Source organism: Rhinolophus ferrumequinum, chromosome 8 (genome assembly GCF_004115265.2).
Source record: "Rhinolophus ferrumequinum isolate MPI-CBG mRhiFer1 chromosome 8, mRhiFer1_v1.p, whole genome shotgun sequence".
NCBI classification, from domain to species: domain Eukaryota; kingdom Metazoa; phylum Chordata; class Mammalia; order Chiroptera; family Rhinolophidae; genus Rhinolophus; species Rhinolophus ferrumequinum.
Window position 1 is genome coordinate 3,681,465 of NC_046291.1, and position 24,663 is coordinate 3,706,127.

The 24,663-nt window shown below is 49.2% G+C and overlaps 1 protein-coding gene across 1 annotated transcript in view; it reads left to right on the forward strand.

The window, feature by feature from the left end:
- The first annotated feature begins 242 nt into the window (after positions 1 to 242).
- Positions 243 to 24,663, forward strand: part of ASB18 (ankyrin repeat and SOCS box containing 18) — a 58,143-nt gene continuing 33,722 nt past the window's right edge. Inside the window, exons 1-3 of the mRNA XM_033111556.1 lie at positions 243 to 469; positions 16,689 to 16,811; positions 20,290 to 20,557. Of these exons, the coding sequence (XP_032967447.1) occupies positions 265 to 469; positions 16,689 to 16,811; positions 20,290 to 20,557 (596 nt within the window). The 5' untranslated portion in view covers positions 243 to 264. The remainder of the gene's footprint in view (positions 470 to 16,688; positions 16,812 to 20,289; positions 20,558 to 24,663) is intronic.

Sequence of the window (24,663 nt, forward strand, 5' to 3'; positions counted from 1 at the left end):
CTCTTCCTCCCCACCCCCTACCACAAGCACATCTACTGCCCAATCGCTAGAAAAATCCCTAACTGAGGCCTCAGGGGAGATTAACTCCCATCTCCTGTGAAGCAGGGGGTGGGGCGGGCTGCTGGCAGGTGGCCCTCCCCACTGGCTGTAACACTAGCCCTGTTTCTTCTATTTATAGCAACACCCATACCACCCTAGGGCACAGCTGCTAACTTTGGACTCAGTTGAGAAGAAAAGTCTGGTCAACAGACACACAGCGTCGCAATGTCCAGCTCTGATCGCTGTCCCGACTACCCGCTCAGCTCAGACTTAGCAACCAGATTAAAGTCTGCCCTGGACGCCAAGGATGAGGAGAGAGTCCGCAACCTGCTCTGCACTGAAGTCACGCACGTGGACGCTGTGATCGAACTGGCCAACGACGACTGGATGAAAGACCCCTCGGCTCAGCTGCCCCCCGCGGTGCTCCTAGGTAACCAGCTGGGATGAATCTGCTGCGTTTGAAACTAAACACCCATCGCGTGTGTGCGTGTGTGTGTGTGTGTGTGTGTGTGTGACCAGTGGGTCACTGCTGGGGTGAGAGGACTGCCTCTGGCTGAAAAGGTGAACGCTATGTGCTGGACTCTCTGATGCTTGTATCTGTACACACACATGTTATATATACTGTGTATGTCGCATAGGCAACAATTAGAGTGCAACACAAAAAATTTAAAAGAGAAAAATTAATCCATGGTACCACCATCCTAGCACAGTGTGGCTGGATTTCTCCACATTTTCCCCAGCTAGCCCGTTTGCATGTGGGAACGTCCCCTACTTACACCCAGGTCCTAGATAGAATTTGGTGTCCTGCTCCGACAAGTTAACACATCTAGAGTAAGTTACATGTTGCTGTCTGAATTTCAGTCACCTGTTGAGGTGACTGATCACAAAATACTTAAACCAAATTTCTACAAGAGGGGACCCTTTGCTGCCTGGGTGGCCACCATCAGTGATGCTGTGATTAGCGTCTTTATTAGCATTCACAGGGCTTTTATCTTATTTGGGTCATGTCCTCAGGATGAATTCCTGGGAGCTATATATCTGAACCGGGATAGAAAGTTTTCCAAATTGTTTTCTGAACGGACTTTTATTCTGACAATGAGTGCCAGTGTCTCACTACACTCGTCTCTAAATCGCCAGATTAATAAGTGTGTCCCGGTCGTCCTCTCTACTGCCTGCTCATCATTCCTTCCTGGGCTGCTCACGACAGAGTCTTGTCCACGGGGTTTTGTTTTTCCATGTAGACCTCTTCACAGGTGACTTGTCTATCTGGGCAGTACCTCTCCGTTTCTTTGTATCTTTTTGTCATTTTTGTAAGACTTCTTTTTTTTTTTTTTAAGATTTTATTGGGGAAGGGGCACAGTGTGTATCTCCAGGACTTTATTGGGGAACAGTGTGTTTTTCCCAGGACCCATCAGCTCCAAGTCAAGTTGTTGTCCTTCAGTCTTAGATGTGGAGGGCGCAGCTCAGCTCCAGGTCCAGCCGCCTTCAGTTGCAGGGGGCGCAGCCCACCATCCCACGCAGGAATTGAACCGGCAACCTTGTGGTTGAGAGCTCATGTTTTAACCACCTGAGCCATCTGGCCGCTCCTCCAGCAGCTCAGCGGCAGCTCGTTGTCTTCAGTCTAGTTGTGGAGGGCGCAGCTCACTGGCCCACGAGGGAATCAAACTGGCAACCGTGTTGTTCAGAGCTCGCGCTCTAACCAGCTGAGCCATCCAGCCGCCCCTTTGTAAGACTTCTTCACATAACATGTATATAATCTCTTTGTCGTATTTGCTGACAACGCTTTCCCTGACCTGAGATTTACTTTTAATTGAATTGTGCTGTTGTTCTCCAGCTGGTCAGATGTGCCCTCCACAGTGTTAGTCTTGACGTCTTGACCCTAAGTGATGCTCAGGCTTCTCTCCATCCACTGGACAGACTCCCTCCCAACCCACGTGTGTGTGTGCACACGTACACATGTGCACACGTGCATACACACATGCATACATGCACACTCACAAATACACACACATGCTCACGTGCATATATATACACATGCAGGAAAACACGCTCCTATGCATACACACACATGCATGCACAAATACATGCTCACACATACATGCAGGAAGACATGCTCACACATGCAGGAAGTGCACCAAAAAAGGACATGCATGGGACACTGGGACTAGTGAGTGGAGCGCTAATGTGATGAAGAGAGAAAGCAGAGATTGGAGCTTCAGGGGTCGACCGTCCCTCTCCTGCCTGTGGTCTGGGTGCCTTCCCTGGGCTGCCTCCCACCGGGGATTTGCAAGCTGCTTTAGACTTTAGAGAGAAACCGTCTCCTGCTTCTTCTTTGCCTTGGTTTTCCTAATATCTGGACAAGGGCCCTGGAGCCCTGAGCCTTTGTTGGGACCTTAGCTCTGCCTACATAGGCTCAAGGCCTTACTGAGTCCTTGGGGAACATCCCTGACTCCGGACAAGAGCTGTTGGGATTCAAATATGCATGTGGCATCGTTAGAACATTTGAAGAGTGGTCCGAACTTTGGGCAACACCTTGAAATGCAGCCCGTATTAAGAATGGACACTGTAAAAGAACTTAAATCCTGGAAGGAGGGTTATGAAGGGGAAGGAATGTGACTCGCAAGAAAACAGGGCTGGGCCAAGTGAGAGGCCAGAGCTGGGAGGGGCTACCCCGGCCAGGAGAGGCAGGTCGTGCTGGCAAAAGCATCCTGGGGAACAGAGAAGGGAAAGTGGTCCAGCCCAAGGGCAACCTGGCTGACAGAATTCTCGGTATTGTTTAAAAGATGGCAATTTACAAAAAGAAGAAAAAGAAAAGTAACAATTCTCTCTGCTTCTCAACATGAACACACAGGAGAGTGAAATGTCTGTGCTCACTGGTCTGTGAACATATTAGACCCACCAAAGAGAGCCAAAAAAATAATAATAATTTACATATTTCAGTGCATCCATATCAGCATCTCAATAAAAGCATAAAGAAAAGGAGGCACTGGGTGAGAAAACGGTGTCAACGTCTTTTTCTGGAGAATTCCCTCAGGTATCCCTGTGGAACTTAACACTTTAGCCCCAGCAGATAATGAGATAAAATGCAGAAATGTAGTGTCCCTACATGGCCAGCCAGCGGCAAGCATGAGGCAGGAGAACGGTCGGCAACCAGGATTCCCCGAAAGATGCAACTCACCTGCTTTCCTGCGGGATAGACTTGGGAGGCCCTGCGGGATGCCTGGGAGGACGTGGAAACCGCTATGAGCACTCAGCTCCCCCCTCAGACTCCTGATCTCTCCCCAGCTCTGGACTTCCCCTGCTGTGAGGCGCCCCAACACTCGCCCATAATCAGCTCTCCCATCTGTGCCACCCTCCCGGTCCCAACTGGAACCGCCCCGCCAGGAGGACACCCAATCCCAGCCTGTGTGAGCGCCTCCCCCACTCTCCCAGGCTACCCTGTCCTTCCAGCCCCCCGCACACAGGGTTGCCCCACTGGGAGCCCAACCCTGCCCATCCCAACCACACATTCACCTCCTCTACCCATGAGACCATAGTGCCCTCAGTCTCCATGAGTTACTGAAACACACAGCGTTGCTCATTGTTATGTCCACTGAATATTTCAAAGTCAAACACGACCGCCTCAAGGTCAAGATGCTTGCCTAACCCCTGTTGGTATCCAGAGCCTGGCAAGGAGCCCCAAGAAGGAGCTCCAAGTCTGGGTACCATGCCTGGCATGGGTGAGCCGAGCTCCTTTGCTAACATTAGCTGGGTGGGCACAGACTGCTTTTCCACAGACACGACTGGGGTTAGTCTTCCTGGCAAGAAATATCTAATTCTCCTTTCTGCTAAAGCCAAGTCTCTCTCTACTGTTTAACATTGTGACAGTTGCATTATTTGTCCTTGCCTCTTTTCAATGCCTATCAGCTCACTAACCACCGAGAACACAGGGAGGGAGAAAGGACAGCTGGGGGAGGGGTGGCAAGACCCTTCTTGCCCCCAAATGCGTCGACTGTACAATTTGGTAACGGGTGTAATCAAACTACTTAAGAAACAACTGATTACTAATTGCTATTATTAAAGATGTCAGCATTTCATGATTTTGCTGCTGATATATACAAGTCAAGATGCTACTTGAATTCTTGATTGAAATAGAAAACTAGGGGCATTATGTTGTGTTTGGGGTCATGGTATTTGAGCATTTGGAGGCAAGTTAAAGAACTACTAATTGGGCTTTTATTAAGAGATCTCACCCAGCAGCGTGGATAGCTAGGGAATGAACCCAGCGAACACGTGAGGGGCCTGTGCACGCACGTTAAGACTTCTCGTTCACCAAGCGCCCAGCAGGCTAGACGCTGAGCACGAGCACGCAGTGCGTTCGGGGCGGGGCACAGCCACTGCTCCGCCCCATTCGCGGAGAGGACCCGCCCCCAGGGCAGAGCAAACAGATGTCAGGTACACGAGCACAACTCCTGCCTCAAAGGACTCATATTCAAACCAATGACAAGAGCGTGAGGCTCGCGGGCAGCTCTGAGACATGTGGGGAATTGGGAGCTCACGGTGAGGTGACCTGGGTTCTTGCGTGGGTGCTACCACTAGCTACCTGTGTGGTCTTGAACCTGTCAGTCCATCTCTCTGAACCTTCTTTTCCTCATTTAAAAAATAAATGGTATCAGTTGGGCCACTTTCTCAGGGTCTTTAGAGGTTGAACTAATTAGGGTCCTAAGACCAACAACCTGTGTGTGGAGGAGATTCTCAAAACTTCGCTGCCTTTGCAGCTTGGTGCATCCGAACAGAGGTCTGTGTAGACGGCCCCGCCGTCACAGGGATGGCGGGCTCCAGGCCAGGTGCGCAGGGAAAGCTCACCTGGAAGGCTGCTGAGACTGGTTCATGAGCTCAAAGGCACCAGACACCGTGTTTCCCCGAAAATAAGCCCCAGTTAAGATCGTCAGCCAGACGACGCATTTAGTACATTATGACGGTGTTCCAGAGGACGATGACATGACTGTATTTGATCAATGTAGATTGTTGTACATGAAAAAATAAGACATCCCCTGAAAATACACCCTAATGCGTCTTTTGAAGCAAAAATTAATATAAGACCTGGTCTTATTTTCAGGGAAATATGGTAGGGCACAGCCTGGTCCTGACAATTAGGGAGAATAAGTCCCAGACCAGAGCCTGTGAGAACTGGAACCAGCCCTAAGGGGAGGCAGAGACAGAAGAATCATTCCACGGTGAGGACTGCGTTTCCCAAGGGCAGCTGTCTTTCCCACCTTCCCGGCTGAGGAAAATGAGGCACAGAGAAGGTGCGTTCCACCCTGAGGTCGCACCGCTGGGAGGAGATGTAAATCCAGTGTCCTTCCCATGTTCCGTGGTGCCCGTGGTTTTACAGATGGGACTTGAGGCTCACATGTGTCCCCTTACTGGTCAGTAGCCAATTAGGAACAGCGTATAAACCAGCTATGTTTCCTGACTTGTTGTCAAGGGCTCCTGATGCTGTGACATGTTGAAGGAAGATCCAGGAAAAAATGTCCCCATTGATGCTGTGTACAAGCCTTTGGCTTTATATTATACACACACACTACACACACACACTACACACACACACACTACACACACACACTACACACCACACACCACATACACACCACACACTCACATACACACACACACTACACACACACACCACACACACACACCACACACACACACTACACACACACACTACACACCACACACCACATACACACCACACACACACTACACACACACACTACACACACACACCACACACACACCACACACACACACTACACACACACACCACACACACACCACACACACACACACCACACACACACACCACACACCACACACACACCACACACACACACACTACACACACACACTACACACACACACTACACACACACACACTACACACACACACTACACACACACACTACACACCACACACCACATACACACCACACACTCACATACACACACACACTACACACACACCACACACACACACCACACACACTACACACCACACACCACATACACACCACACACACACACTACACACACACACTACACACACACACCACACACACACCACACACACACACACCACACACACACACCACACACACCACACACACACCACACACACACCACACACACACACCACACACACACCACACACCATCAATAATATGGAGTCCCTGACTTCAAATAATTCAAATAAGAGTATCAAGAAAATATGTGGGTGGATGAATAGGGTGCTTGGCTACAGAATAAAAGCAGAAATGGGAAGCAGGAGGTCACCGATGACAGGCAAGGGTAGAAAGGAAAGCTCTCTGCCATCTCGACTGCACACCCTGAGCAGAGAGCGTGGGGGCAGGGAGACCCTGCTCGAAGCAAAGTGGAATTAAACCTTCCTAAGTACTTATAAATCAGCAGCTAATGACACCACCCCAGCACCAGTCAGAGCACTGCTCTTATTACTTTGATTCACAAGCCAGGGAAAGATCCGGAATTATGCACAAATTATTGTCCCATCTTCTTAATTAACGCTGATTGCAAAATTCTTGCTAAAGTCCTTGCTAACAGACTCAATTATGTGCTGGCTGAATTGATTCACCCAGATCAAGTGGAATTTATTAGAAATACAGTTTCCTACAATAACATCAGATTATCTTTGAATATAGTTAAATTATTTAGGAATAAAATGGCTCCAGCAGCAGCCCTTGCTGTAGATACAGAAAAATATCTCCCACCACCTAGAATGAAGATATTCCTTTGCTTTCTACCAGACACACCCCCTAGGCTCTTCTCTCCCCAGAAGCAGGTTGAATCCTTGTGATGAGATGAGATGCGTGTCTTAGAGCAAAGTGGTCAGCTTCAGAGCATATGAGCTGGAAGAAAAATCGTACAGGGTCGCATCTCAGCTCCCCCCAGTATGAACCCTCACTGCCTGTGGAACACAGTGAAATTGCAATTAGACTAAATCAGGATATTTTCAGAATCAAAATTGAGAAACAAGTTAATAAATAATGTATGCTGATGACATGCTTCTATTAGCATCACTGCCAAGCGTACTGGAGAGTTTTGAAAGAACAAAAAGAAATGAGAATATAGTGAAGAGGCTTTATACCTTTCCAGGATGGTGATGGTTCCTGCAACGGCATGCTTTGCTTAGAATAACACCCTGAAGGAACTACTCAGAAATGGCAAACACACTACTGATAGCCTGGTTCTACTTGCCAGTCCCATTTCCCATCATCTGCTAATACCGAATTCAACAGCTGGATATTGGACAGGGACTGGGTTTCTCCTAGTCATCTCCTGGCACACAGTAGGTATATAATAACCAAATAACATACGGGGGGCACGAAAGATCTCCTGGGTTGGCCCTTGAAAGACGAATATGTTCCCAACAGGCTATATGATCGAAAGGAAGAGGCTGCAAATAAAGGGAGCAGAATGAGCCCACGTGGGGCACACAGGGGCATGACACACTGGACAGAGAAGTAGGACCTACTTGGAAATGGGGTGTGCAAATCAGAGGAGAGGAAGGAAAAGCCAGGCAAGGAAGTGGGGACCGTATTGTGTGAGGCCACAAATTCTAGACACTGCTGTGTGGAGGGACAGCAAGGAGCCATTCAGCAATGAAATGAGATCATCTAACATGGAAAAACCTGAAACTGTTTCACATATGTAGGAAGAATAGAGGTGGAGAGACCGGTGCCAGGAGACATGGCTAGCTGTCTACTCACACCCACTGTCCCCTTTTTCTTTACTAATAGCGACCCTACGGCCACACTGTGGTGTCCACCTCCCTTGAAGTTAGGGCTGGCCTTCCCTTGTCCTCATCGACAGGGGGCTTCACAGCAGATCAAAGAGGACAGAAGGAAGTGTCAGGGGATCTGAAAACAGATCACCAGAAAGCATCCAATCTGAAGAACAGAAAGTAAAATGACTGCAAATCAGATGAACAGGGAGTACGGGACAGTATAGGAGATCTGACGTACTCAACTGGAGTTCAAGAAAGAAAATGGAGCAGAAAAACATTTAAAGAAATAATTGCCAACATTTCCCTAATTTGATGAAAGATATAGGTTTACAGATTCAAGAAGTTCAGCAAACCAGGAGCAGCATAGACACGAGAGAAAGGAGTTAAATATATGCCTGGGTAGCTGGCTGCTTTACTGATATCAAATTTGCCTTGAGAATGATGAGCAGACCTCCCTGGAGTGAATGGTGGGAGAAGTATGCAGAGAGGAGGCAGTAATAGCTTCATATTTGGAGACACGTGTAAGTCTCCTTCCTGCAAACCTGCAATGGTCCCCTACTGCCCACACAGAAGGCCAACAAACTATGGGCGGAGGGCCTGCTGCCTGTTTTCATAAATAAAGTTTTAGTGGAACACGGCCATGCTCATTAATTTGCATATTGTCCATGGCTGCTTTCTTGCTACAATGGCAGAGGGGAGTAGTTGCTACAAAGCCCATACGACCTACAACACCCAAAATATTTACGACCTGGCACTTTATAGAAAAAGTCTGGTGACTACTGTCCAACAGCGTACAGTTCAAATTTTTCAGCTGGGACTCAGTGCCTAAGAGATGCTTCGTGGGCTAACTAAGCCTGCCATGTCTCCCAGCATCCCTTCACCCACTCCTGACCCCTTGAGGTCCCTGGGCCACCTAGAAGGATGGCTGGGTGTGTTGTCAGAGCAGGTGAAGACAGGACAGCAGAGAGGTGGCCTGCCCAAAGGCTGCCCAGACTGATGGACAAAGGTGCCACTCAGAGCATGGTGGGAGTTCAGGCATTGCTCTACCGAGCTTTGCCATGGAGACTGACAGGATGCACTGAGAAACACGGATAGCAATTTGACACTTAACACAACATCCACGTATGTGGTTACTGACTTGTCATTATACGTCCTTTTTCCCCATTTTATTTCTTTCTTGTAACAAATTTTAATTGTATTTTGAAAGAGAATCAGTCTGTGACAAAGTGGGACCAAAAATAAAAAATAAAAAACACCCTGGTCTTTGACATCTGATGGTTGAGAAACTCTGGTCCAAATCACACCTCAGAATGCCATCAATGTCGTTTGTGGGTACCTGGCAGGACCTCTTCTTGGCCTTTGGGGAGACTGTCTCTCCACTCTTATCTCCTCACCTGCTTGATAACACACCCAGCCATCCTTCTGGGGGCCCGTAGATCTCACAGGGTCACAGTTTGTGGCTGAGTGGAGTTTGCTTGCCAGGACATTTGCTGGGGATAAACGCCTGTGAAGGGCACCTGTGATTGGCACACAAGTCCTCCAGTGCCTTGACTAGCCCCTAGGGGAGCTTTGGAGCTGGTACACATGTCACTATTTTCCCACAGTGGGTCAGAATGGCAGGACCTCTCCACCCTCACCTGACCACCCATAAAACGCGCAGTCTCAGGAAGGGTATTCTTGGGTGAGGCAGCTCTCTGCAGCTGAGACAAACCCTGAAGTTGCTGACAGCTGGGTGACAAGTCCTCCCTAACTGTGGGGTCTGGGTGGCACATCTCCCCATACGCCCATGGGTCTAGGTCCTGCTGCTCACCTGGGCTCTGCACCCTCGGGCTGCTCTCTGGGGCTTGTTTCCTACCCAGGTCCCCCCTTTGCCTGACTCTGCCTGCTTTCCTGAACCCCCACTTTCCAGACCCACACTTTCCATACCCCCACCCCCCACTTTCCAGACCCCAAGCAACACAGCCCTGAGGCTCAGCCCAGAATGACAGGACACAGATCCCCACGCCACAGGTCAAGAGGAGGGAACAGATACCTCTGGAGGACACGAGCCATCCTTGCCCTTCGGCTCCCTCTGTGCCTTGTTCAGATGCCACCTTCAGAGAAGCCTGTCCTACCCCTGCTGCCTGTCACTCTAATACTTACGCGCTTTCTCATCATCACACCTGACCTCCACTGAGCAATCATTTCATCCACTCGCTAGTTCACGATTCGCTTGCCTATCTCCCCACAAACAGTAACACTTCTTTATGGCAAGGATTCCATTCTTTATCCCACGAGCTGCTAGTACCTGAAAAGCACCCTGTATATGTAAACTCAGTAGAGAATATTTCCACATTGCATAGAAATTTGCCCTTCCACCTGAAAACCATGAGAGTCCCAGCGTCGCCAAACTCTTCCAAAGCTTGATTTTTTTTTTAAATCTTTCATAGGCAGAAATCTCATTATTTTAACTTGCATTTTAGAGTAGTAAAATTGGAAATTGTGCGTATGTTTAACAGTCATTTCTACCTTTTACGATGTCTCTTTTTCCTATCCTGTTGGAAGTTCCAAGTTTTTGGTTTTTTTGCCAACAGAAAAACAGGTAGAATGAACTCAGAATCCATCAGACAACGTGCCTCACTTTGCAAAGCAACCAAGAGACTCCACCAGGAGTCCACCCTCCTTCACTGCAGGATCAGTAAATGTCTCACTTCTAGAGGGGACACAGAGAATGACAGGATGTAGCAATCAGACCAATCCAACTTCAAGAGGGTATTTTGCTCCCTGTGTGACATTCATAAAAACCAACCAGTCTGAACATGCAATTTGTCTCGAGAGGCAGGAGATGCAATTGTACCATGTAATTAAATCCCCATGGCAGTTGTAAAGGAGCTTCGTCACCTTTATCAGGGAAAGCGTCAGTGACAGGCTTCCCAGCACTGTCCCCAGAGCCCATGAAAGTCCTCCCGTGGCTATTTACTCGAGGCTGTGAGCGCAAAGGGTCTGCAGCTCAGCCCTACACGCAGCCACTGCCATCTGCAGGCTCAAGGGCACCTTTGTCCCTGAGCCTCCAAAAGGCCTTCCGGGGCTGTAGGTGAGAGCAGCTCTTGGCCTTTGGCTAAGATGGCATTCATAACGGGACGTGACCTTGTTGTTTTGCAGGATCAGCACTGGACGGGGTAGCCTTGTCAGGGAAACAAGTTCATGAGGGGTCTGTGTGTGTCCCCATGCTGTGTTCTTCCCTGCGATGGGAATGAGGTTCCTCGATCACATGACACGAGTGCAGACAATTTAAGTCATCATTATAGATGCACTTGATCCGAGGAAGTCAAAGGTTTGAATGTTGCGTTAAATGAGGTGTGCTGTGCTAACCTCGTGGTTCAGAAAGAAGGTGGACACGCTCTGACATTTTTGGGACTATTGTCTGTGCATGTGACAAACTCAGGGGGGTGGGCAGATGTGTCCTGGAGCTCGTAAAAACAGAGCCTTACACACCTGCCCAGCTTACTATACCTTTTTTAAATTTTTAATTAAAAAAGCTGAAGGGAGCAGAGATGAAGGAGGAACAGCCTTTAGAAATTAAGTGGGAGAGTGAGAATCAAAAAAAAAAAAGGTGTGAAAGTAAGTGCACTGTAAGACCTGGGGCCATTGTGCCAGATGGTTGTAATGTTTGTGTCTGAGCGTCCGGCGGGTTTAGTACATGGCCATTCATAGAAGCACTTTGGGTAGGAAGCACACAATGGCCCAGAATGACAATGTACGTTGTCATACTTGAGAAAACGCACAGATTCTCACGACATCCACAGGGGAAAGGCCTGCCCTCGCTTGTCCATTTACTTGGATATTTGAGCCAAAAGGAAACCAGACAGTTATCCAACAGCCTAGGAAAGAATCCACACATGCGTCCTTCCCCAAGAACACAAGGGAATGGGGGGCGTCCTGCAGCCTCCATCATGTGGCCCAAACGCACGGCAAGTTCCTGCCACGGACAGAGAGCCTGGCTCTGCAAGAAAGCCCGCCTGCCCCCCATTTCTGCCTCAGCTGAATTATTCCACAGAGACCAGCCGAGCTCATCCTCAGATGCTTCTGAGGAAAAGAAAATCCTTTGCCAATTCAGTGGCAGGATGCAAAGACCTTGAGATTGTGAAAATACTAATCACCATTTGAACATGACCATTTGCTGAGATCTTTTGAGGTCCGATTGTGTCGTGCTCCACGTCACCCACCAATGTGACACGCACCCTTCCATATACTCACTCTAGTCATCGAAGCACATCAGACAGAATCAGGCTGAAAGCAGATTCTGCACTTCCCTTTTGAGCTGTGGCTCTCAACCTGGACCGCACGTTAGAAGCACCTGGGCAGTTTCTAGCAGTCCTGACGTTCAGGCTGCCCTACAACCCTCTACCCCAGAAGCTCCCAGGTGATCCAAGTTACTGCCAAGGTCTGAGCCACTATGCCACGCGTACCACGTCTACTGTTTCTCCAGTTTGAGTTTTGTAGCAAGAGTTACCTAAAAAAAGGCCCATATTTTTTCCATCTACGCTAAAAGTTCTAATGAAACCTTCCATCATGGGTTAAAAGACAAATGCGTACATCCCCTCTGTACATTTATGAAATAACCATGTCACAAAAGAAAATTCTTTCAGCCCACCGTGACCCTAGTGACTTCCCCTAGTGACCCACGGAGCTGCAAGTGCCCCCACCCTTTTTCTAAATATCCACAACCCAACTTTTTCACAATCCACTGAGGGACCTTGCCCAGGGCTAATGCCAATTCAGATTTGGAATAATCAAGTTCTTTTTCTATATGACAATGAAAACCCCCACCTTCGGGTCCTTCTTCTGTTTTATCACCATTTCTCAAAGATTTTGACAGTTGTTCAGCAGCTTCATACACAAATTCACTCTCAGAAGAAGTTGAGGTTTTAATGTGGACTGAAGCAGTCAGAGAAGATAAGATTTGAGTTGCATCCTGAAACCTATGCATTGGCTTTGGCTAAGCAGAGAAGGATGAGGATGGTAAAAATGAGGTGAAAAGGGCTTGACCCAAGCAACATATGGATGGGCAGAACTGGAGAGCGGCAGGCAAGAGTGATGGGTCAGGAAGCAGGGTTATTCACCACCCCCAAAAGGACATCATTCAGCAGGTGGGAGAGAACCCTAAAGAACTCCTGTGTTTGGGGGTCCTCTGGTCATTGCTTTTTCCTATATGGTCCTGGAGGACAGGATTACTGTAATGTTTACCTCCGAATCCTGAAAACCTATAAAAATACCTTAGAACATAATAGTCCATGAATGCCTATTGAGAATAGATGAATAGATTATTTTCAGGTATTTGTGGGGGTTGTTGATTTTGTTGTTGTTTGGTTTCTAGTGTTTTTTGGGTGTTTTTTTTTTTTAATGTAATAGTCACACATGCTTGTTTGTTAAAACAAAGGACACCTCTGCCATGCCTCTGAGTAACCTCCAAGTCTTACTTGTGACACCAATGTTGTCTATCATGAGCTGTTTTTAATACTTTCACAAAGAACTGTTTCTGAGCTACTACTCCCCACCCACCAAAATCAAGCCTGGATATTTTGGGCGCTGTTGACAAATATAACATTTGAAAAGCTAAGTTTAGCATAGAACGTAGGCAGAATGGCTCTTATGCCTGGACTCATTCCAGTGTCCCACCCCTTTTAAAAATAACCCATGTCAAATATATCAGGTACAAAAGAATTCTCCAGTCTGAAGTGAAATACCAGTTCAGGCTGGACGACAGGATAGCTGTGTGTGAATGCTCGTAAGTCCTTCAGAAATGTACCTAATACCAAACAGTCTGAGAAAGATAAGATGGCAACATGGCACTGCTTAGAGAAACGCAATAGCTGAGGAATTAATGTTGCTAATGAAATGAATAGAGCGCCTGCCGAATACGTAAGTGAAAGGGGAAGAGCAGAGGATTCACATTCTAAGGCACGATGACAAGGGCAGTGGCCTCCACAGGGTGTCCGTCCATCATCTTCTGTACGCACCTGCCTCTTATGTCCGACGAGGCCGGACATTCCTTGAGGACATGGTCTGTGGACTCTTTACCACTGCATTGTTCCCAACACTCAGCAGTGCTTAAGGCACGTAGGGACCCTCGAAAATAATCTCTGCTGTTCCCATTGACGATATTGATTCTGTCTTTGCTGCTGTGGTGGAGACGAGGGAGATAAACTTTAAAACGGGAAATGACATTTTAAGGAGCTCTTATGGCACATACACTAGACAAGGTCTTCTTATGAGACTTGGTACCTTTACACACAGGGAAAGGTGGGCTGTGCAGGGCAGCCCGCACCGTTGAGATGGAACCCCACCCCTGCACTGGAATGCCTGCCCGTGACGCACCAAGAGTCCAAAGGGGAAAAGGTAGCATACAGCCAAGAATGAGAGGGAATTAAACGCGGGGGAGCCAGTTTCAGAGAGACAGACCTATTCGTCCTTTCAACCATTTGCGTGAGGACCTGTATGACACACCATGCTGGACACTGAGAAGCCCACGGAGACGAGGAAGCAGAAGGTTGTGGTCAGGAAGCTCGCGGTCAAGTGGAGTAACCAGTACAGACACGTGACCCTCAGTACCAGCGTTGTGCCAGGTACCACGGAGAGGTGCCAGGACAGACATCGGGACCAGCCGGGGAGGAGAAGAGAGGCTATGCTGAGTGGTGAGGGAAAATAAGTGGGGCCGGCCAGGTGACAAGGGGAAAAGAAGAAAGTCAAGCAGAGGGGACAGCAGGGGCACCCCAAGGCACCGTCAGGGGACTGACTGCACATCCCTGTGCTGCAGTGTCATGTGCTCAAAGACAGGGGTGAGGGACGAGGCGGGAAGCCCTCGAACTCAAAGTGATGTGTTTGATCATTGACCATCTCAGGATTTAGAAACCTTGGGCGAGCTGCCTGACTCTGAGTCCCAGCTTCGTCTTCTGCCAATGGCACAAAGGCCACCCACATTCAGGGTCCCCTGGGCAGAGAGCCACTTACAGGGGATGGCTGGGTAGCACAGCCTCCTCCTGAAGCTCTCTCTGAGCTCCGAGAGCTGAAGTCCCTGGGCCCTTCTGCGTCCTCTGCACTGAGCCTCAGCCCAGGCACCAGACAAGCGTGGTGAAGACAGACCCACACCCCATGGCAGCCAGCTCAGGGAGTGACCGAGTTTCCTGCACCTCTTGCTGTCACCAATGCGAGCCCTTCAGCAGCAGAGATGGGCAGAAGGAGGCCACACCTGTCCCACGCCAGCACCCCTGCAGCCCTCTTCTGCAGACAAGAGGCGGGTTTAACCACTGGGGACCCCCCCCCCAGGCTGTGGGTCAGGCTGTGCATGCACATATATGCCTGCAAATCAGGTCTGCCACAATGAAACAAATCTTTATTAAATTATAAATGTATTCAACTCGCCTCCACCTTTTCCCCCTTCTCAAGAAGGCCAAGGGAGCTCTGCTAGACCCTCTTTTGTTGTGGAAAATCTTGGTGAACGGAGCACCCCAGGGGCCAGGTTACTCTTCAAAAAAAAGGCCCAACGAACGCCTAGAGCCTGCTTAGGCTTTGGGGAGCTCAGACAGAGGAGAGGCAAGCCACGGGGTGACTTTGGGGTGCAGAAGAGATTGAGACAGTGGGACATGGAAAAGGGGTGCTTCAGAAGTTCGGCTGTGACTAAGGATCCATGAACCCTACTCCTTGACTTGAAGACTTTTTTCCTGCTGTTTTGTTTGATTGCGACACCACATAATGATGGGACCCCACGGGTCCCCAAGTCTAATGCTGGCATTGAGGGACGGTGGCTACTGTTATCCACCCTCGGAGTCTCCACGTGTCTCTCCTGTGCCTGTGTCCCACCCTCCCCTGTGCCCACACAGGCAGTGCCTGCACCTTCCTCCTGCAGCCTCTGCTCACAAGCGTTTTAACTGTCACTCATATGGATACGGCAAAGGGCCCCGTCGCCCAACTACATTGGTCCATTCCAACTGCCTAGTAGAAGGAAAACAATTGGGAAAAAAGGTATGTGAATTGTGTATTATCTACAAGAAAAAAATGGCCTTATTAATGTTTAGACTATAAAACAAAGCCCTGCACTAAACTTAGCAAGTAAGTTACGAATAGTACGCTGTTACCATTCATTAATTCAAAAAAAAAAAAAGTTGTGGCATTTCTCATCTTCAGCAAAGGATGTGCATTTTGGGATCAGTTCTCAACAACTGAAAGAAACAGTCCACCAGGGACCCCAGTTGACACCTTTGGAAACCCCGTCTGCCCTCTGGAGCCTCCCACCCGGGGACACCCATGTAGAGCTAGGTCACTTGCAGCGTCCAGCTGGGCCTCCCTCACATATCCTCAGACCTGACAGCCCTCAGAATACACATCCACTCACCATGGTCACAGCAGCAAAGAAAGCAGTGGGACAAAAGCAAGAAGACATCCTCTAAAGCAAGAAAGAGAAGAGCCGCCCATTTTATGGTGTCTGTGCTTGTGTAGAGAACTGTTTTGGAGACATACAGATGTATCTGTGTCTGGAGTTCACATCTATATAATCACAAGGGGTGGCTGGGCTCTGTGATGTCTCAATGGTCATATGACACTGGTCATATCAAGTGACCATTGTCACATCAGATCCCACAGGAGTTATAAATACACCACCACTGAGGCCTAACTGGATGACAATTGAGTAATGACAATAGAAATAGCTCACACTCCATAAGACCACCTTCCCTCTTCCTGAAGAACTTGTCCGAAAACAACGGCATTGCCATGGAGAGGCGGCCGGAGCCAGTTAGAGGGGAGCTTCTAATCTCTGAGAAGATGCACAAAGAGCCTCAAGCTAGTGCTGCGTCCCCGGAAACTGAGTACCACGCCGCCTTGGTCACAGGGGACCTGCAGCGCCTTGAGCCTCTCCTGGACCAATTCTTCCAGGATACCAACGTGGTGTTTGAGATCACGAAGGAGCAGATGGAGTGGCAGGTGAAATCCCCCGCCACGTTTGGCCTCTCAGGTACCCGTGCTCCTTGAAAGCTGAGTTCTTTAGTCTTAAGGAACTACTAACATCCTCTGACCGTGCAGCTCTAGTCTGCAGACTGCTTACATAGGCGCTGCACTTAACACAACGTGAGCAAAGGATGTATATAAATGACATTGGGTTTGCATGAGTTTTAAGATGTAGGTTTTAGGTGGAGGGATGCGAGGGATCAAACTAGAAAGGCCAAGATGCTGGTATGAAGTGCCCGCCGGGCGCCTCTTGTCTTTAAAAATAGAGCATCGTTTTGTGTGTTATCTGCCAGTGTCTGCTCTGGGCAGCCAGGGAGGCGGGGGATGGAGAAGAAACCCCTTCTTCTTTGCGTGTGCCCGGAGCAGGGCCCTGGCGTGAGCTCTGCCGGTGCCAGATCCTTCCATGACCCCGTGAACACCACGGTTACAGAGGGGTGCCTGGGGCACAGCCAGCATCAGCAGAGGGAGAGCTCTCAGCATCAGCTCCTCCTGGAACCTAAGAGAGCCTGAGATCGGGGAGAAGGGTGAAGAAACCAGAGGTCCCTACGTAAGTCAGATCCTGGAAGCACTGTTGCTGCCTGAACACCACTATGAGCTGGGCAGGCAAGAGACCCCACAAGTGGGGAGATCCCCCCTCACCCCCACCCGGGGTTGGACAGATTTGCTGAGCACCAGGCTGCAGTGGGCTCTCTTGACTGGCACTCTGCATTGCGCACCCTTTCCATGTATGCGTCCAGAGGCAATACATTTAACCAAGAGGGTCACGTGTTGGAATCCACAGCAGCTCGGCCAGACCAAGAGGATTCGAGACTCTGCGGTCAGTGGGCCAAAGGCCAGTGTCCTGTGTCCCTGATTCGTGAGCTCTGGCAGGCAAAGAATGTGGGAGGTCAACGCGGAAGGTCGGCCTCCAAAGAACTGACACAGTTCTGTTTCTACCTCCCACGGGAGAAGGGAATAAACCAAAACACTGTCAGAGCAGCTCCCAGCACCCAGTGAGGGGCAGGGGCTGTGGGAAGATAAATGCGTCCAGTCAGGGCCGCCCCACCCCCCAGTGAGGGAGTCCGGACCCCTTCTGGGCTTCCTCTCCTTCACCTGGCTCAGATGGGCGCACACAGTCCTCAAGGGCTGCGTGGAGATTCAACCAAGGACGCCAAATGCCGGGATGCTCAATGAATGTTTGTTTTCTAATCACGTGCCTCCCAGGCTTGCACATTCAGGCAAGCTCAAATGTTGCAATTTCAAATAGATAATAATGTTACCTCATAGTCTGGGTAACATTAGGGTAACAAACAGGCTTGTTCTTTTTTCCCTCCTCCATTGTGCTGTTTTTTCTATGGCACCCCTGAACCACAGGAAGCTAGGGCACGCAGAGGGACGTGAGCTATCAGGGAAGAACAGCTCCCAGAGAGCTAGTACTGACACTGGCCTTGATGGGGGAGGATGGAGGGAGGGGGAAAGAGAGAGGGTGGGCAGCGCTCAGGGCAGCTGGACTCCCAGGCTCAGCCACCTGCCTTCCCTTCAGCAGCAGAAATGACCAAACGCTGTTCTGAGAACAGCGGCCCCACACGCTCTGCCCTCTCTCATATGAGGACTCTGGTGGCCAACTCCAGCTCCCCCTGAAAGAAGCCATGGGGAATGCGGTACATCTCAGGGTCACAGGGACCCGCCCCTTGGTACAGCTCACGGTCCGAGGACAGCACTGGCACGGAGGAGTGGTGTTACAGGGAAGCCCCACGTGGGGAGAAGCCTACATCCACGCCCCTCCTGTGGCAGAGCCTGGACCACGGGGTGGGGATTTTAGCAAGCTGATTCAGGCTTCCTGATCCAGAGAGCTGCCTCAGAACCCGGGTTCTCCTGAAGGCTGGAAGCTTGGTGCCATCTCCTGGGACCTGGACAAGGGTGCCGGCCCTAAGCGAGGGCTGAGCTACACGCCCATCACGGCCGCTTCCCGTCAGTCCATGGGAAGACTTGGGAATCCAGGATGGGTGAACAGAGCTGCCAGTGGGTGGAGTGGGGCTGGGAACTCAGCAGGCCCTAGAGATCGCAGCACCCTCTTCTTTGCCCCAGTGAAGCAGACTTCCTATTGCAGGAAAATGAGTAGAATCAAGAGCCAGGAGCTGGCCCTACCGGAATGTAGGTCAGTGTTATCATCTAGGACTATACGCACCCTCCCTGCTCCACCAGGTCTTCACTGGGAAAGCAGCCCAAGCCCAGGCAGGCCTGTGTCCCCCTGGGGCCTCTGGCCATCAGGATGACAGGCCCCCACACGCCCCCACGGGGTGTGTAACAACCTCCAGGCTGGGCCGTGGGGACGCGGGGCAGGCCGGAACTCTGCAGGTAGGTAATTAGGAGTGGTCTTTCACAACTGCACAGCATGGGTCCCAGGAAGGAGGTGGCCTGTGAAAAGGGTCTCCTCAGCAGCTCATTACAGCCACGGGATCGATTCTTCCATCATTATCAGAAGGCATTCCTGCCATGTGAAATCCTGTCCCTTGAAGTGTATTCACCAGGGGCTGCTTCCGCCATTTCCACGAGCGCTCCTGGACGCTAACAACCTTCCACGGGCCTTTTGAAAGCCCAAAGTTTTCAGAGAAGTAAAATGCATGTCACCCGCTCCATTCATCCCGCAAGAAAGAGCAACCCTACACACACATACACACACACACATACACACACACACACAAAACCCTAAAAAGCGCAAAGAAACAAACCACCATCACGCTCAATGTGGCTCGTCACATCAAAGTTGCTTCTGAAACTCGGCCACTTCCAAGAGCACTAAACTTTCTGAGTCCTTTTCTTGAGCAGTGCTGGTGCTGTGGGTCAGTTTGTTTTGTCTGTTGCCTTCTGCTCTTGATGATAAAGGGTACGTTTGGGGCTGAATGAGAGAGCTGGATTCTAGAAAAATCCACAACTGACTTTCCTCCCTTCAACTGCCCCTAATTCAGAGCCTGGAGAATGTCAGTTCCTCACTGTCCACCCTGCTTGGTCAGCTTTTAACACCTTGAATGGCACCGGCGTCCGCAGTCACCCCCATAATTGGCAAAACAGTCCTATTTCCATACACCCTCCCCCATTCTCTCTGGTTCCATTTTGACCTTTCCAACCTCGTTATTGCCTTTCTCCCCTGTGTCTCCATCTCTGCCCCCTTCTCATTATGTCTCTCTGCTCAGATTCTGTGTGTGTGTGTGTGTGTGTGTGTGTGTGTGTGCCCTCATCTTCCCACACTCCTGTTCTCCCTTGGTACCTCTCTCTCTGCCCGTCTCCGCGTTTGTCTTCGCCCCTCTATCTCCCCAGCCCTCACCCCCATCCGTGTGTCCAGCTGGGTCTCGCTGGGTTTCTCTGACCCAACCCTCGGCATCCTTCCACATCTCCCTACACGCTCACCTGGTACCTACTTTCAAGAGATGGTTTCACCCTATTTCAGCCCTAATGGACCCCCCCCCCCGTCGCCCCACTCACCTTACTTCTTGCCCTCCCCCCAGGCCTCTGGACCCTGGAGTACAAGCGCGAGCTCACCACGCCCCTGGGCATCGCTGCGGCCCGCGGCCACACAGACTGCCTGCACCACCTGCTCAGCCGCGGTGCAGACCCCGACGCCAGTCCCGGCGGCCGCGGGCCCCTGCACGAGGCCTGCCTGGGGGGCCACACGGCCTGCGCCCAGCTGCTGCTGCAGCACGGTGCCCACCCTGACCTGCTCAGCGCAGAGGGCCTGGCGCCCCTGCACCTCTGCCGCACCGTCGCTTCGCTCGGGTAAGACACACGGCGCGGCCCAGGCCCCAGCCACCCACCCAGACCTCTCGGGAGCTGGCCACGCCCCTCCGCCCCTGTCCCCGCCCCCAGACCCAATGGCCCCGCCCCACCCCGGGACCCGGACCCCTAATACCTCTCGCCACCTGACCCCACCCAGACTCAGAACCTGCCTTCGGCCACTACCCTGGCCCTCGCTGTCCATCAAAGCCACGCAGTGGCCTCACGGCCTGCTCCACCCCGGACCGCACCCCCGGACCCCGGACCTGGCTCTGGCCCCGGCCCCGGGAGGGTGTAATTAGCCTTGATTGCGAGTGTGAGGCGGGAGGCGCCACGCCGAGGTAATGAGCGGGCTGATCAGGGCCCGCAGACGCCGCGCTGAAGAATGCTAAAAGGCCACTGGCGGGGTTGGAGGCTGAAAAATTAGGGTTTTTAATGATAATTTTATGCAGAATAATTGTCACAGTGTGACATAAATGGTTAGCTCCTCAGGCGGGGCTTCAGAATCCCACTAGGAAGCCGAGCTGGCCGGGCATTTTGAGGGGTGCAGCGGCCCCCGAGCCCACCGCCTACCCAGGTGCTGGGGTTCTGGAGGTTCTGCAACCACCCCTTCCAGCCCCGCATTTGTCCTTGCAGAGTGTCTGTCCCCACGGGGTCCAGTAGGTCCGGGAGAGGCGGCGGGGCCACCGTGTCATTGCACAGGATTTATGTTCGGGTTCTCAGCTTGCAGTATGTCATCTTGACATTTCTTTTAGTCAAAATGTTCCAGTCCCTGCCCTCGGGGTTGTAATTTCTTGGCCTTCTATCTCTGTAGCTAGGATCAAATAAAATCACCATGTTAAGTGCAGGCTGGCAGGACCACTGGGCTCTCAGGGACCCAGGCAGGGGCATCACCTCCACATCTCACCTGAGTTCAGAGTGGGAACCCAGAAAGGCATGCAAGACCACCCTAAGTCCTGAGTGACTGAATGAACAACGTTATAAGAATGTTTTTTAGAAACAGCTTCACTAAGCTGTAACTGCGTACAATAAGCTGCATATGTGTAAAATGTACAACTTGATAAATTTGCACGGACACATATGCACTCATGACACCATCCCCATTTATCAAGGGAGTGAGCACACCACACCCATCACCATCAAAAGTCTCCCTTGCCCCATTGCTATCTCCGCCCGCCGCTCCCCTCTCCATTATCTCATTGATCTGCACTATAGTTTAGCCTGAATTGGCTAGAATTTTATATAAATGGAGTGCGTTCTCTTCTGCCTGGCTTCTGTCACCACCACTACTTTGAGTCATCATGTTGTGTGTACCTGTGAGTCACTGCTTTTCACTGCTGAGTGGTAATCCGTGGTATGGAGGAACTGCTCTCTGTGCTCTCCATTCATGTTGAAAGACACTTGGCTGTTTCCAGCTTGGGGCTATTACACATAATACTGCTATGAACATTTGTGTACCAGCCTTCGTATGGGTGTAAGTACCTGGGATTGGAATGGCTGGGCCATATAACATGATTAAGAGAGAAGCATTTAAGAAACTACCCCAGTGGCTCCCCAAGTGGCGGTCCCGTTTTCCATTCCCACCAGCAGAGTTTGAGGGGGCCAGTTGCTCCATCCTCACCAACATTTGGTGTGGACACTCTTTAATTGTAGACATTCTACAGGTGTGTACAAGTATATTTGAGAAATGATTTGCACTTCCCTACAGCAAGTGATGGTGAGCGTCTTTTCATGTGCTTATTTACCCTCCGTATATTTTCTTCCTGTGTTAAAAATTGGGTTGCTTGTTTTCTTCTTAAATTTTGAGATTTCTTTATATAGTCTGGATACAAGTCTCTTGTCAGACGTGTGATTTATAAATATTATCTCCCAGTCTCTGGCATATTTTCTTCTGTTAAAAGTATCTTTTGAAGAACAGAAGTTCTTAATTTTTGTGGGACCCAACTTATCAATTTTTTTATTTTAGGGACTGTGTTGGGTTGTTGTATCTAAAAAAAAATCTTTGCCTAACCCAGGGTCACAAAGATTTCCCCTATGTTTTCCTCTATAAATTGTTATTATGTTTTCCTCTATAAATTGAATAATTTTATATTTTACATTTAAGTCTATAACCCATTTTGAGTTAAGTTCTGAATATGGTGTGAGGTGAGGTATGGCCGAAAGCATTTTTTTTTTTTTTTTTGGCATGTAGATAGCCAGTTGTTCCAGCGCCATTTGTCAAAAAGCCTTTCCTTTCTCCACTAAATTGACTTTGCACCTTTGTTGAAAACAACTAACTACGTATGTGTGGGTTTATTTCTGGACTCTCTTGTCAAGTACACGCAAGACAGGGCAAGGTCTACTGATTCAATTGATAAAGACCCAAGGAGCCATTCTTAGATTCAGACCATTTATCACTTGCATACACAGTGAAAGAAAATAGCCAAAGGTGCCAATTCCTCACTGTCCTTGTTCCACACACCACAAAAAACAATAAACAAAAGGGGCCAGATGGTGGCAGTATGAGTTGTAGGTTACCCTGTTGCTGAACAGCCAAATCTAGACTTCAGCTGAGCAGTTTTATACTCTGCAGCTGTATTGGGGGCCTTGGTGCTAGGGAAGGGTGGGGAGGTGGTATAGCAGGAAGTCTCAAACCTCAGGAGAACCCAGGAGGCAAAGAAAAATTGTCTCATGAAAGCCTCCCAAGGGAACTTTAGCAGCTCCTTACAAGCCTCCCATGTGGGAGGATCACAGCACGTTCTGCCAAGACTTACGATCAGCAGGGGTTCAAACCTCTGTTTGTGTAGCCCTATGTGGATACATGCAAGGCCACCAGGGCTCCACGGCAAAGCCACTCCCCCCTAACTCTAGTCTATGCTACTGATGTGTTTGTCTGTTTTGACACCAGTAGCACATCATATTGACTACTGTGGCTCAATGAAACATCTGGAAGTCCACTAGCAATAATGAGCATCCTTCTTCTTTTTTGAAGTTGTTTTGGCTATTCTAGCCTCTTTGCGTTTCCATATACATTTCAAAAATCAGTTTGTCAATTTCTACACAAAAGGCTGCTGCTGGATTTTGACTGGGGTTGCTGTGAATCCATTTGGGGAGAACTGACATCATAAAAATACTAAATCTTCCAACCCATGAACACAGTAAAGCTCTCCATTTATTTAGGTCTTTAATTTCTTCCAGCCACGTTTTTCAGTTTTCAGTGTATAGGGCTTGCATATATTTTGTCAGATTTATCCCTACATATTTCATATTTTTGATGCTTTTGTAAGTGGTATTTTTTATTTAAATTTCTGATTGTGTGTAGCTACTATATAAAATTGATAATTTATTTTTGTATATTAATAATGTATCCTGCAACCTTGCTAAGATCACTAATTGTTCTAGTGGCCTATTGTAAATTCCATAGGATTTCTATGTAGGCAATCATGTCATCTGTAAATAAACACAATTTTACTTTTTTTCATTCTGGATGTCTTGGATTACTTTTTCTTGCTTTATTGCACTGGATAGAACCTCCAGTGAAATGTTGAATAGAAGTAATGTGAGCAGACAACTTGTTTATTCCTGATCTTAGAGGAAAGCATTAAATCTTTCACCATTAAGTATATTATATGTATTTTTTCTTGTAGATGCTCTTTTTCAGACTAAGAGAGTTCCCTTCTATTCATAGTTTGCTGCAAGTACTAATTACCACAAACTTCAAAATTTACAACACACATTATCTCATGGTTTCTGTGGGTGAGGAGGTTGGGCGTACCGTAGCTGGGTCCTCACAAGACTGCAATCAACATGTCAACAAGGGCTAGGGTTTCAACTGAAGGGTCAACTGGGGAAGAATCCACTGCTGAAATCTTATGGTTATAGGCAGAATTCATTTCCTCAGGAACTATTGGACTGAAGGTCTCAGTTCCTTGCCGACTACTGATTGAAGACAATCCTCAGTTTGTGTCTTTATTTTTAAAGTAGATTTGTTGTTGGCAGATTATAATTGGGTCTTTTTTTTTTTAATCCAACATGCTAGTCTCTGCCTTTTAATTGTGTGTTTAGATCATTTACATTTAATGTGATTTTGATATGGTAAGATTTAAATCAAGCATCTTGCTATTTTTTAT